We start from the raw sequence: 12,501 nt of genomic DNA on the forward strand, positions 1-12,501 counted from the left end.
GGACAAGTAATTTGCCATCTACAATTTTTCACTGAAATGCAAGCAACACAAATGAGCACTGACAGGCCTGGCTCTAATCTGCTTTAAAGCAGTCCAGAGAAAATACACACTCACTCTCTGACTCACTGTCTGACGCTCAACGGGCCACAAATGCCTCTCCTAAAGCCAATGCTGTGTTTTTAGATCATGCTGTACTTTCATGTGGTCAAAATATCTTGCTCCAATATTTCTAATGTGTATAATGTTACATAAAATGTAACACTCAACATTGCATAATACACCATTCCATTACAGAGCTGCTGCTTTTTTTTTTTATTACAGTTACATATTATAACTACTGGACTGTAAATACTCCAGCAGAGCAACAGAGAAAGATTTACAGATGCTACAACCTTTATAAGGAATAGAGAAGCTAGCTGAGAGACTGCTGTTTAGATTGGGAAACACAGGCCTTTCCAACTTGGCTTGAAAGTCAAAGTGAGATAGAGAGAGAGAAAACAGAAAAACAGAAATAGAAAATCCTCTACATAAGGGTGAGGTATATGAAAAAATCATATTGCAATACTTTGTCATAATACAAAATAAATTATAACCATACTTTGGTAAATAAACATTAATTATATAACCATTATAATGAAAACTAGTTCAGAAACTTTTTTTTAAAATTGATTATGATAACAAAAAATATTTAACAAGCAAATGCTAAAAAAACTAAATGACTGGTACAACATCTACTCATTTACTTGTTATAGTGAAATTTAGCAATGTGAGTTTTAAAAGTTCTGACACCTGATGATATGATATGTTGATATGATACCTGTATAGCAGATGGTCCAGATAAATAAACTAAAAAAATATGTTTAATTGTTGACATTGTGAAGCTTTCGGTGAGGAAACATTTATTTAGCCTTTGTGGAAGGTGTCTCTAGTGTCAAAACTTTGTAACTTTATGTTTTCCAACACTGGAAAGTCTTCAGGATGGAGAGTTTTATGGTTTCTCTGTAATATGCTAAGTGTTTTTTTTTTTTTTGTCGTAGTAGCTTCAAGAGAGAGAATAAAAAGAGAGGTTGGTGAGGGAACAACTGTTTAGAGCTGCTATATTGTAAGTGATAACAAGACCTAACTTGTTTTGTGGATGTTCCACAACAATAAGCGTAATTATAAATAGGCTAAATGTACAACATGTCACTCTTTAATTTAAAAAAAATTTAACCATTGGTAAATTGCTGTTGTATAAGAGGAATAAAACACTTCAGGACATGCTCTTACTGGCAGTGGTGGCTCAACAGTTAAGCCTCTGGGCTACTGATCTGATTGTCAGGGTTTCAAGCTGCCACTGTTGGGCTCTTAAGCAAGGCCCTTAACCCTCTCTGCTTGAGGAGTAATGTATCATGGCTGACACCAGCTTCCTAGCAAGCTAGGATATGTGAAGAAATAAATTTCACTGTGCTGTAATGTAATATATGACAAATAAAGGCTTCTTGGAAAATAATCCACTTTGGATTGGCAGTAACTCCACTTTCATCACACCACCCGTTACTGATTGTCCCCAAGTGTATTATTCTTTACATATTGCCCAGCGTTAACTGACATGAGAGTGAAAGAATGAGTTCGAAAGAATGAGTGTCAGTGGGTGTGTGTGTGTGTGTGTCTGTGTGTGCGTGTGCGTGTGTGTGTGGGTGTGTACACTTTACTTTTCTGCTTCTCTTTGCATCTCTTCTCGCTTTTGTCTCCGGAGCTCCCTGCGGCGTTCAAAGTCCTCATCCATGGTGTCTGGTGCAGAAAATTCTCTCGTGTCCTCACTGGGAGACAGAATAGACAGCACAGGGGTTATTAAAGTACATGAAAATTTGACAAAGGACTATTATAATCTTTCCGACTGTCTGCATAATGTCCTTGCTGTCCAACACAATCCCTGCTCACTTTTCTCCCTTTGACAACTACCAGAAAAGGCAAATGCTGCATCGCCCCTACACACCGAGTCAGCTTCCTCTACATCTCCTGTCTTCCTCAGTGTGTTCTACCTTCTACCTCTTCTACTGGTCTATTCTATCTGCTAAACAACACTGACAGCAACAATAACAGAATCAACATGTAAATGCAATAAAATAAAGAGAATATAAAAATATACATTAATGCACTAACATAAATAGGAGTAATAAAGTAATAAAGCTCTAAAAGGGAATAAAAGGATACTATTACTACTACTACTACTACTAACAATAATATAGAAATAGTAGCAAGAAATAAATATAAAATGAAAACATAAAAACAAAGTTTGTAAAAAAGATTCATTCAATTTCTGTAGTACTAGATCTTACAGAATGACAGACAGTTCATTATATACAGTATATGATGGTGCTAATTCATTGAATGCTTTAAAACCAACAGCAGTACATTAAAATCTTTCCTTAAAGAGACCGAGAGCCAGTATGATGATGCAAGAACTAGTGTGAGACGTCCTCTCCTGCATGTTCATGTTAATAATCTTGTTACACACTTAAACATCATCATCTATCACTCTACCTTTTTGTTTCAGATGGAATATCTGCACTACACAACTCTGAAGAAGTAAGCATCTTAGAGAAGGGAGAGAAAAGCTCACTTTCACACACCTGATTGAACACAACAGCTTATTTTTAAGGCATTCGTGAGCTGAAAAGTTGTGAAATCCCAAGCAGTACAGTGTAAAGACCCCTCAGGACTGCTGTCAAATGAGTGAAAGGTGTTTCTTGCATGCTAGACTCAGCTTTAAGGTCGTTTTTAAGGTTTCTCTGAGGACACGTAAGTCCAATGGGACAGCGCGGCCTACCAGAAATGGCAGAATGCAAAACACATGGTCCAGGAAATGCAATATTTGACTTCTTTCTGGGTCAGCCAAGGAAGGAATAAGAGATCCCATCAAAAACATGCCACTTCCAGACGTTCTGGCTAAGAAAATCTAATAAAAATAAATCTCCAGTGCATGTAAGTTTGTGTTTACAGCTTGAGTTTCCTGTGCTTTATTTTTACATGGCAGAACATATTGTCTTGGCTTGAAAGCTCGGGGAAATGTACAATTCAGCTACAGGGACACTTTAGTTAAACAATAGGGTAATTTGCTTACATTCCCTGAAATAATGAATGGTAATTCAACCAAAATTAAGCTAAACCAAAAACAGAAATATGTTAATAGCATTGTACACTTTGCTATTTAACTAGAAAGGTTTCCTGCTCTGTGATGTGAACATTAACAATGTTACCTTGATGTATTGAGGGAAAATGTGAAACTAATAAAACACACAGGTGCAGACCTAAAACAAGCAAATTTCAGCTTCACATCTGTATTTGACATAGAAAATGGTCTGCACTGGTGAGGATACAAAAGTAGTTCAAATTAACTGGGTTACGACTTTTGCATCAACTCATGTCAAGTCCTTATATTCATCAAAAACATCCAATACTGATTTTCCTGTTATGTTCTTCATTCTCCCATACACCACATGAAGATGAACTGTGAAGATGCTGATGCATACCTCAATAGATCAATAGAGCCCTGATTCAACCTTGAAGATAACTAGCTAATTTGTATTAAGAATTTTTTTTTAGCTCTTTTAAAGCAGAGTTTTCCAAACACAAGATGATCCATAGTTTTGCTCTCTTTGAGCTCTCAGTGCATCTAAACAAGGTAATCGAGAACAGTTTATAACTGGCACCTTTGTGTCAGGATCTGGGAGAGTACAAAATGTGGACCTTTGGTCCCTGAAAACAAGTTTGAGAAAGTTTGCATTAAGCGAAGCTGAGAGAATCTCAACCACCTTTACTGCTCAATTCATGACCATGTGTTTTTTTTTATTTTTTGACATACAGTAAAAATGGCTATGAGCCTATTAGTTTTAAAATCCAGTGCTGGAAATTGATGTCAATAACATATTATTCCTCTAAAGCTCTTGCTCCTGAATTCCACTTCATTACAACTTCAAGAAATTGAATCAGTGGTTTAAGGGAAGAAAGCAGCTCTAAACCACAAGCTCAGGTTCCACCAAGTTCATGAATACACACTCGTTAACTCAGTCTCTCACATCTAGGGGTAATGGTTGCAGAGATGGCAGAAATATTGTATCATAGTACTTAAATACATCAAATTGGCATGGGAACCTGAGTGGCATAACAGAAACGCACCCTATCGTTGGAGATCACGAGCTTGAATCCCGATGATGCCACAGTCATCTGTGGCCAGGAGTCCAAGGCTCAGACTTAACAATACAAAAGAACAATACATTGACACGACAGAGTACACAGACAAATTAATCAAAGATTAACACAGAACAGGTGAACACAATCGGGTAACAAACCAGTGACAAGACAGGGGGATAGCGTGAAACTGTGTTTTACAGTATATATTGAGCTTTTGTTTTGTTAAGCAGCAACAAGGGCCACTACTCACCCTGAGATTAAATGAATTATTTCATGAAGAAAAGGAGGGAAAATGCAAAAAATACAAAAATGTCCAGTCAGTATAGCCAGTAACAAAGAAGTAATAAAAGCACTCACACCTGACAATATTTAGAATATTGTATAATGATGTTATTATATCACAATATCAATATCATGTTGTCATACAGCCCAAGTACTGGGTGATATAAGAATATATCAACTTTTCTAAATATCATGGTTGTGCCAGGTGTCAGTACTCAAATGTTACTCACTGTAACAGTTAACATATTGGTCATTCAAATATTTTTTTAACCTATTATTTAATTCTCCCTAATATATTTGTAAATGTTGAAAAAACCACACAGAATACTGTTATTAACATAAATTGCCATGACTCCATTTAGAACATCTAACAGCAGCTGATTGGAGAACCTCTTTGAACATTTTAACAGTCCACCTTCATCCTCCATCATGAAGGGACTGTGTGTGCATGAGAAGAGTTCGACCTGAGGACGCAGGGAGCTCTGAGCACTGTTTCATCGTTCAGTTTTCTGCACTGGAGCTCTGAGCACTGTTTCATCGTTCACTTTCCTGCACTGGAGCTCTGAGCACTGTTTCATCGTTCACTTTCCTGCACTGGAGCTCTGAGCACTGTTTCATCGTTCAGTTTCCTGCACTGGAGCTTTGAGCACTGTTTCATCGTTCAGTTTCCTGCACTGGAGCTTTGAGCACTGTTTCATCGTTCAGTTTCCTGCACTGGAGCTCTGAGCACTGTTTCATCGTTCAGTTTCCTGCACTGGAGCTCTGAGCACTGTTTCATCATTCAGTTTCCTGCACTGTAGCTCTGAGCACTGTTTCATCGTTCAGTTTTCTGCACTGGAGCTCTGAGCACTGTTTCATCGTTCAGTTTCCTGCACTGTAGCTCTGAGCACTGTTTCATCGTTCACTTTCCTGCACTGAAGCTTTGAGCACTGTTTCATCGTTCAGTTTCCTGCACTGGAGCTTTGAGCACTGTTTCATCGTTCAGTTTCCTGCACTGTAGCTTTGAGCACTGTTTCATCGTTCACTTTCCTGCACTGAAGCTCTGAGCACTTTTTCATCATTCAGTCTCCTATGTTTGACCTGGAGCACTTCCAGAAACAGAGCTACAGCTTTGACTCTGCGGCTCTGCTCCAAAGAGTGTCTATATGTGCACAGGTCGAGCTGTTCTGCCTCGCTGACCTACAGAGCCATCCTTTTAAAAGCTGTCATTTCTGTCAGCAGACTGTTCTTCAGCAGGGGAAGAGAGAGGGATGTGATCTTTTATCAATGTGTGTAGGATACACAGTTCACAGACAGAGAACAAAATTTATGTTGCATCCTTAAACTAGGAGAATACACAGAAATTTACTGTGTAACTCTTACAGAGTTAAATTATTACAGAGTTAAATTAAATTAAATTAATTAATACATGCAAAAAAGATTTACCAACTCATTGACTAACAGAATCTATGAAGGATTTGGTCATCTCTCCATAAAAGTACAGAATATAGGCAGTATCCTTGCAAATAGATAGATTTGGTAGCCACAGTGTGATTTAGCATCCCAAAAGAGTAGCAATTACATGTGTAAATCAATACGACCAAAGAACACTTATTAAATTTGTGTAAGCCTGTTTTAGCCACTTCATCCAAAACCATTCGAAATTAGTCTTCATAGTTCAAAAAATGAGCAAAATGTTCTTTTGGACTAATTATGACTTAATACTCGCAACATGGCCACTTCAAGTTCAGGCTGCATACGCAAATTAGCACTTTTTAAGTGGGAACTTAGTTAATCAGTACCTTACTGTGCACATGAAAGATTTCACCTCCCTGAGCCATTGTAACACTGTAGTCTTATATCCTCCTTAATTTCTCTACAGAATTTCAAGGAAAAAGAAGAGCTGTTCTGGGCATGGTATAGATTTCCCAGGATCTCTGCCTTTGAACCACAAGGTAGGATCAAACTCATAAATCATTTCCACATGACACAAGCTGAAGACATATTCTAATTTACACATCTGCCACAGATTACAGTTCCCGGGCATAATGCCCTCCGTGTAGCTCGCTCTCTTGTGGTCTTGAAATTCCATAAAAAGTTGTAGTCAAAATTCCATTCCTTCAATGTCCTACTCCAGTGTAAATGAATCATCTCACTCTTAAACAAAGACCTAGGGGGCATGGCATGGTTTACATAAAATAATTTCAGAAATCATAACAGGACAGAGATACTTGCAGAAACAACTGACGTCCATGAAGTCACCTTCTTCCAAGAGTCTGTAATGTCATACTGAGGTCAGGGAGTTTATCCTGGTTAACGAACAAGTCTGGTAAGGTTAAATCACCATAATGTGCTGCCTTGTGTGTTTTCTATAAAGTTTTATTATATGAGGTTTGCAGAAGTGTACAGGGAAGAATACACTCCATGGCTAAATCCATGGCTTACTGAAATACAAAGCCATCTGCTGGCAAACTATGTGCTCATGATCAAATTTATTCAGTGAAAAATCCAGTTTCCTTTCATGAAAGAAGATTCTTCACAGTACCATAAATAGTGCACACTGTTAAACAGCAAATAGGAGGAAACTATTGCACATGTTGGCTGCGGTGAGGAGACTGAGCAGGTTGTTGGCTAAATATGTTTCCCATCAGGTGACTACGGAGGATCTGCAAACGCCACATAAGGGTGGAATTTAAAAGTGCTGCATTCTCAGACAATGGTGCATCTCTCAAAACCAGATCAATAGAGCACTGATGTATCACTGAAGATCAACACATTGAGTACTTTTTTTCTACTTGAACTGACATTGTGAGAATTTTGTGAAGATATAGGTATAATATTCATTGATTCATTCATTCATAACAGCTTTATTCTGGTCAGGGTTGTGGTGGAACCGGAGCCTATCCCAGTCGATCACAGGGCACCACACACACTCACACACACACACACACACACACAGTCCCCATAGCTACCAATCCACCTATGCATGTTTTGGAAAAAGGAAGAAAACCAGAGAGACTAGAGGAAACTCAGACACAGAGAGTAACCTGAGAGACCCTTGAGCTGTAAGTGCCATCACCACTCTAGGTCCAACTCAGCTTTGCAAATTTGTAAGATTACAGATGGGTCTAGGGGCAAGGTTAGCTTCCATACCTTTTCTTTTTTCTAAATCCAATGAAATCCAACCACCTCTCCATCATTCATTTGAATTCATACAAATTTCTTATATAATCAGGGTAACGGGTCACAACAATACCAAAGAGAAACATGTTTTTCTTTCTTATTTATCTGAAATTAGCATTAACTCCGTTTAGCACTTGTTACGTGGTCTTCGACCTCTTAAATATCCGAAGAACCTTGGAACAATAAGTATAGGAGGATCTGAATCACTCCTTAAGCACTCTTCTTCCATCTCCAGATGCCCACTCCTGGGGTTCCCCATCAGAGACACGTAGAATCAACAGTCACAGGTCTAAAATATGACAGCGCTCGTGTTCCATGACATGCAGTAAAGTGGAGTAAGCGAGGAGGGCTTTGGTTTGGTCTGTTGCTCTCCAGTGTGTACAAGCATAACCAAACATGGTAAAAGACACTGATGTGCCGTGACTCACTGATATTAAAGTGCATCTTCTCTCTAAATAGGTACGGTATCTTTCAGAACCAGTGTGTAATCAGAGTGATCTATGTGACCTGTCATAACTTGAGAAGGTGATCATAAGTAAAGCAGTTAATCAGATATTTGATAAAGTCTTGAATGCTTGAGTTATATATAATTAAACAAGGCAACTGTTTCTGAAAGATGGACTTCCTCCTCCATATAAGGCCACAACAAATTGGAGCTGTGTTGCTGTGTGTTTGCACCAGAGTCTGGTTTACAGTAGTTAATGTTGTTGTGGAGTTGATACAGACACAGTCAGTTTTCCAGTTGGGTGTCCTTAACAGTCACGGTAAATGCATGCTGGCTGGTAAGATAATTGTGATATGAAGTAGTTGGATAATACGTTTAGTACATACATGAGAATAAAGAATAGGTAGAATAGATAGCATTGTGCACAATGAATTTTTAAGGGCTTAATTCTTTGCAGAAGAGATCTGTTTCTAATTTAGGGGAATGTTCTCGTGTTTTGTACAGAAGCTTCGCTATTTAATGTGCACCTAGATCTAGATGACTGTCTTGCGTCAACAAGCTCCCTCTTTCACAAACAAATAAACCCATATGTACTGTAAATGCACAATTTCTCATGTATGCCTGTGTAGACATTTCTATTTACTGTTCCCTCTTTTCACTGATCATTACATGTACATTTATTCATTTGCCAAACACTTTTATCCATGGTTAGTAGGGGTATAACACAACGTATCTGTATCTGTACCAAGTATCCGTATCTGCGTTCAGAGTTAAACCCAAAGTGGGTGTGACCTAAATCTAATTAAAAAAACAGAAGAAATATGAAGCTGGCGAAACAAACCCAGAGGCAGATATACCAGAAATACTAGCACTGAATTCTAGCTCCTCAACCAATTCCTCAACCCCAGCTATATCACTTGTGTGTGATTGTTTTATGGTAATCCTGCTTGTGCAGTTATAATTTTTGTTTGTACATGCCTATAATTTTTAACAAAGTTATCTGGCTCTATTTCCCAAAATATAAATGAGCTAGTAGCCTAATTTTAAACCACTACGACTCTGACCAGGCAGCTACAAAGGAATGAGTGCTTTCCTGTGCTAACTGCATTCCATGGGATCACAGTCCTGATCCACAATTTTTAGTCTCACCAAATGTCTATGAACCTTGTCTGTGCAATCTTTCTTTAAAAAAAAAAAGAATAGCATGCCTCCTATTCATATCTGTATTTGTATCTGTCCAATCAATATTGTATTTGTATTTAGATACTTGCCTAATGGCCAGTTTTCAGGATTCAAGATTTTTATTTGTCACATACACAGTTATATACAGTACATAACTTCATGACCTTCATAAAATGAACCTTCATAAAATTCCACTACATAACAAATGAAAAGGATTGATGTTTGCAATTATTTAAAACTAGAGGAACAGGAAACCCCATCAAATCAAGCCATCATAAGTAAGTGAAGTACTGTGGAAAGTATACAGCTGTGCAGCTCAGTGTTCAGCTCCTTGCTAAAAGGTCCAACAGTGGCTCTCTGGCACTCAAAGCCTACAGAACAAAACATTACCAGCCTGTAATATTTAATCTGAAATGGCACGCACTGAAGTGACATGATGAATATTTCCAAGGCTTGCTTCAAATTATACACCACTGCCTGGGGCTTTTCACATGTTTCTTGGCAGGCAGGAATCAAAAACAATTTAAAATCACATACTGGCTTTTATACCATTTTTCAAATTTTAGTTCCAGCAAGTTTCATACACAAACATTTGCAAATTATACCACTTTCCAGAGTTCCACTAACAAGTAAACATTTCAGAAAATAATTGTAGCTAAGCTAGTAACAATTTCAGAGGTCATGTAGAGCTAATTGCCCACATGCTACATCATCACGGTAACATCAGACTAATATATATACAGCATACTGTATGTCCAGCACATATTTATGACATGGACATCTGTTTCTTATAAGTCTAATTTATATCCTCTCATCTGGCTTTTTAAAATTCAGGATGCCAATGTGAGCATGTTTAAATTACTACATTCACTCCTTCAGAATATTCAACACTTTGATCTCGGAAACTCGGACATGCTCCCTTAATCATTCAAGAGCATGCGAAGTAACCAAGATGTTTTTTGCAGGGATACATTTACATCTCAGTCAGTGTGTTTCTGTGGAACCACTGTATCATATGTTTGTGCTTTTGATCACGGTGACGTCTCTGCTGTCTAATATGACCATAAACAAGCATAGCTGGAAAAGTTGGTCATGCCTCTTTAATAGATCAAGGCATTGCATCCAATGTTTGTCATTTCCACATTTTCTCCATTACCCCTACATTAAAATACACAGTGTTCCTGACATAAATTTCATAGTCTCTGTTAGCTTCGCTATACATTTCTTTTACTTTTGGAGGACATCATGTTTTCTAATTAGGAACACCCAGGAAAGTCTGTCACTGCTCGGTGGGCCAGCGATTCTCTCATGTAGGATCATTTACACAGAGAGTTTACAGATTTCTCCTGAATGCACCAGGATGCTTTTGCAGGAGACTCTAATTGCAACGAAACACATTCCATGTCTCCTGGGAGACGAGGCATCGATCAGGGCCAGACACATGCTCGTGCACTCTGCTGCAGAAGGCTTCCAGTCTTGTGGCTTATACCATCTAAGGAAAAGGACCTGACTTGGCATGACAGTACTCCAGCGCCAAAGCTTTTCCACAGTAAGACGCCTGCTTAGTGTATGATAAACAGCATGCTAGAATGGAACAGTTTCAAGGACTAAAACTCAAAGAAGATTTTTTTATTACTCAAAGAACATCTGCAGCCCTCTTAGCACATACTTGATGGACCTACCCGAAGAGAAGATGGTTTCAGCTTGTTTTGACCTCATGATTGAGGAACGTTTATCGTGCCAGCACGTCATCATCTCTGATTAGGCTGCACAATGCAGGAGTACTGTACTTTAAACATCTTCAATCTAAATGACTATGGAAGATCATTCATTAACTTGTTCCGGATGTAGAAAGGATGCACTGTGTCACTGAGTAGCAGTCTGATTAGTGGCATTATATTCAGACACAGAAAACTGTGCAAGCATATAATGACAAATTGCAAAGGATTTATATAATTTCTACAATAAAAGATTGTAAAAGATTGTAGATTGTTTGATACAGTATTGGCAGATCACAGCATCTTACTGTATAGTTATACACCACTGTACCTATAGGTGTGGTGGCCTGAGAAACCCCTTCACATGGTCAAATTTTGACATTTTATACTATATGTATAGTTATAAAAACTGCAGACTTTCCTGAACTGTAATATATTTTTCTTTTGTATGCAAAAAGTGCAACTAAAGTTCATTTAAAAGCCCAGTTACTCCCAAACGTGAAAAAGTGAAAATCACATTTAAAGATTTCATTCCAGTTCCATCTATACGTATTATAGAAATGCAACAATTCTGACAAATTGTAAAGACTTATAACTTTAAAATAGGAAACGAGTTCTCACTCTGATGATCAGCATCATCCACTTTAGTCTCTGTCTCATCATAACCATTACATTTAAACACAATCCTCATCGTCGTCTCTTCATTCGACTGATCTCCGTTCACACTAATATCACTAGGGAAATAATTGCTGATTCGTTCATTCAGTTATGATCTGTTAATAAAATTTCTTTTTATTAATGTCTTTTCATTATTTAACCATTTTAAAACTGTGTCCACTGTTGTGTGTACAGAGAGTAGAAGTGCTCTTCTTCATTTTTATGATGGTGGAGCATTGCGGACATTTTGATAATGAATAATAAATGAATTAACCAGGGTGCACTGGTGGCATTATAATTAGTGGCATTATATTCAGACACAGAAAACTGTACAACTGACACATTAATGACACATGCAAAGGATTTATGTAATTTCTACAATAAAAGATTGTAGATTGTAAAAGATTGTTTGATACAGTGCTGGCAGATCACAGATCTTTGTGTACAGTTATACACCATCGTACCTATATGTGTGGTGGCTTGAGAAACCCCTTCACATGGTCAAATTTTGACGTTTTATACTATATGTATAGTTTTGCAGAACTGCAGAGTCAGAGTGAATCCTGGTGTTTTTTCTGACAACCTGATGCGCCGCAGCTTCCCTGTATTTTCTCACACTGCCACGTAACAGATACTGTACATGTCCATTTTTGTTCCAAGGTACATTAGTTCTTAATGTCCCAGCTCAGGGAGGTTTAATGCTACACTAAACATTCTAGGACCCAGGGACCTTACAGTTGTTTATACTTTGAAAATTACAGCTATTTCTAAGTGTGCCACTGAGGCCACACACTGCAGCCAGTGCTTCCCAACTTTGTCCCGTCTCTTTGTGTTAGCTGCAGGTGGTGACTCTAACATCCTGCCTCAGATATCAGATGT

General features: G+C 38.0%; 1 protein-coding gene across 3 annotated transcripts in view; it reads right to left on the minus strand.

The window, feature by feature from the left end:
* The window catches only part of cald1b (caldesmon 1b), a 37,580-nt gene that overhangs the window by 23,952 nt on the left and 1,127 nt on the right, over positions 1 to 12,501 (minus strand). For all 3 annotated transcript variants that reach the window (XM_053235299.1, XM_053235298.1, XM_026918121.3), the window contains exon 2: positions 1,695 to 1,802. In XM_053235299.1, the coding sequence (XP_053091274.1) occupies positions 1,695 to 1,768 (74 nt within the window). In that variant the 5' untranslated portion in view covers positions 1,769 to 1,802. The remainder of the gene's footprint in view (positions 1 to 1,694; positions 1,803 to 12,501) is intronic.

This window comes from Pangasianodon hypophthalmus, chromosome 7 (assembly GCF_027358585.1).
Source record: "Pangasianodon hypophthalmus isolate fPanHyp1 chromosome 7, fPanHyp1.pri, whole genome shotgun sequence".
In the NCBI taxonomy this organism is placed as follows: domain Eukaryota; kingdom Metazoa; phylum Chordata; class Actinopteri; order Siluriformes; family Pangasiidae; genus Pangasianodon; species Pangasianodon hypophthalmus.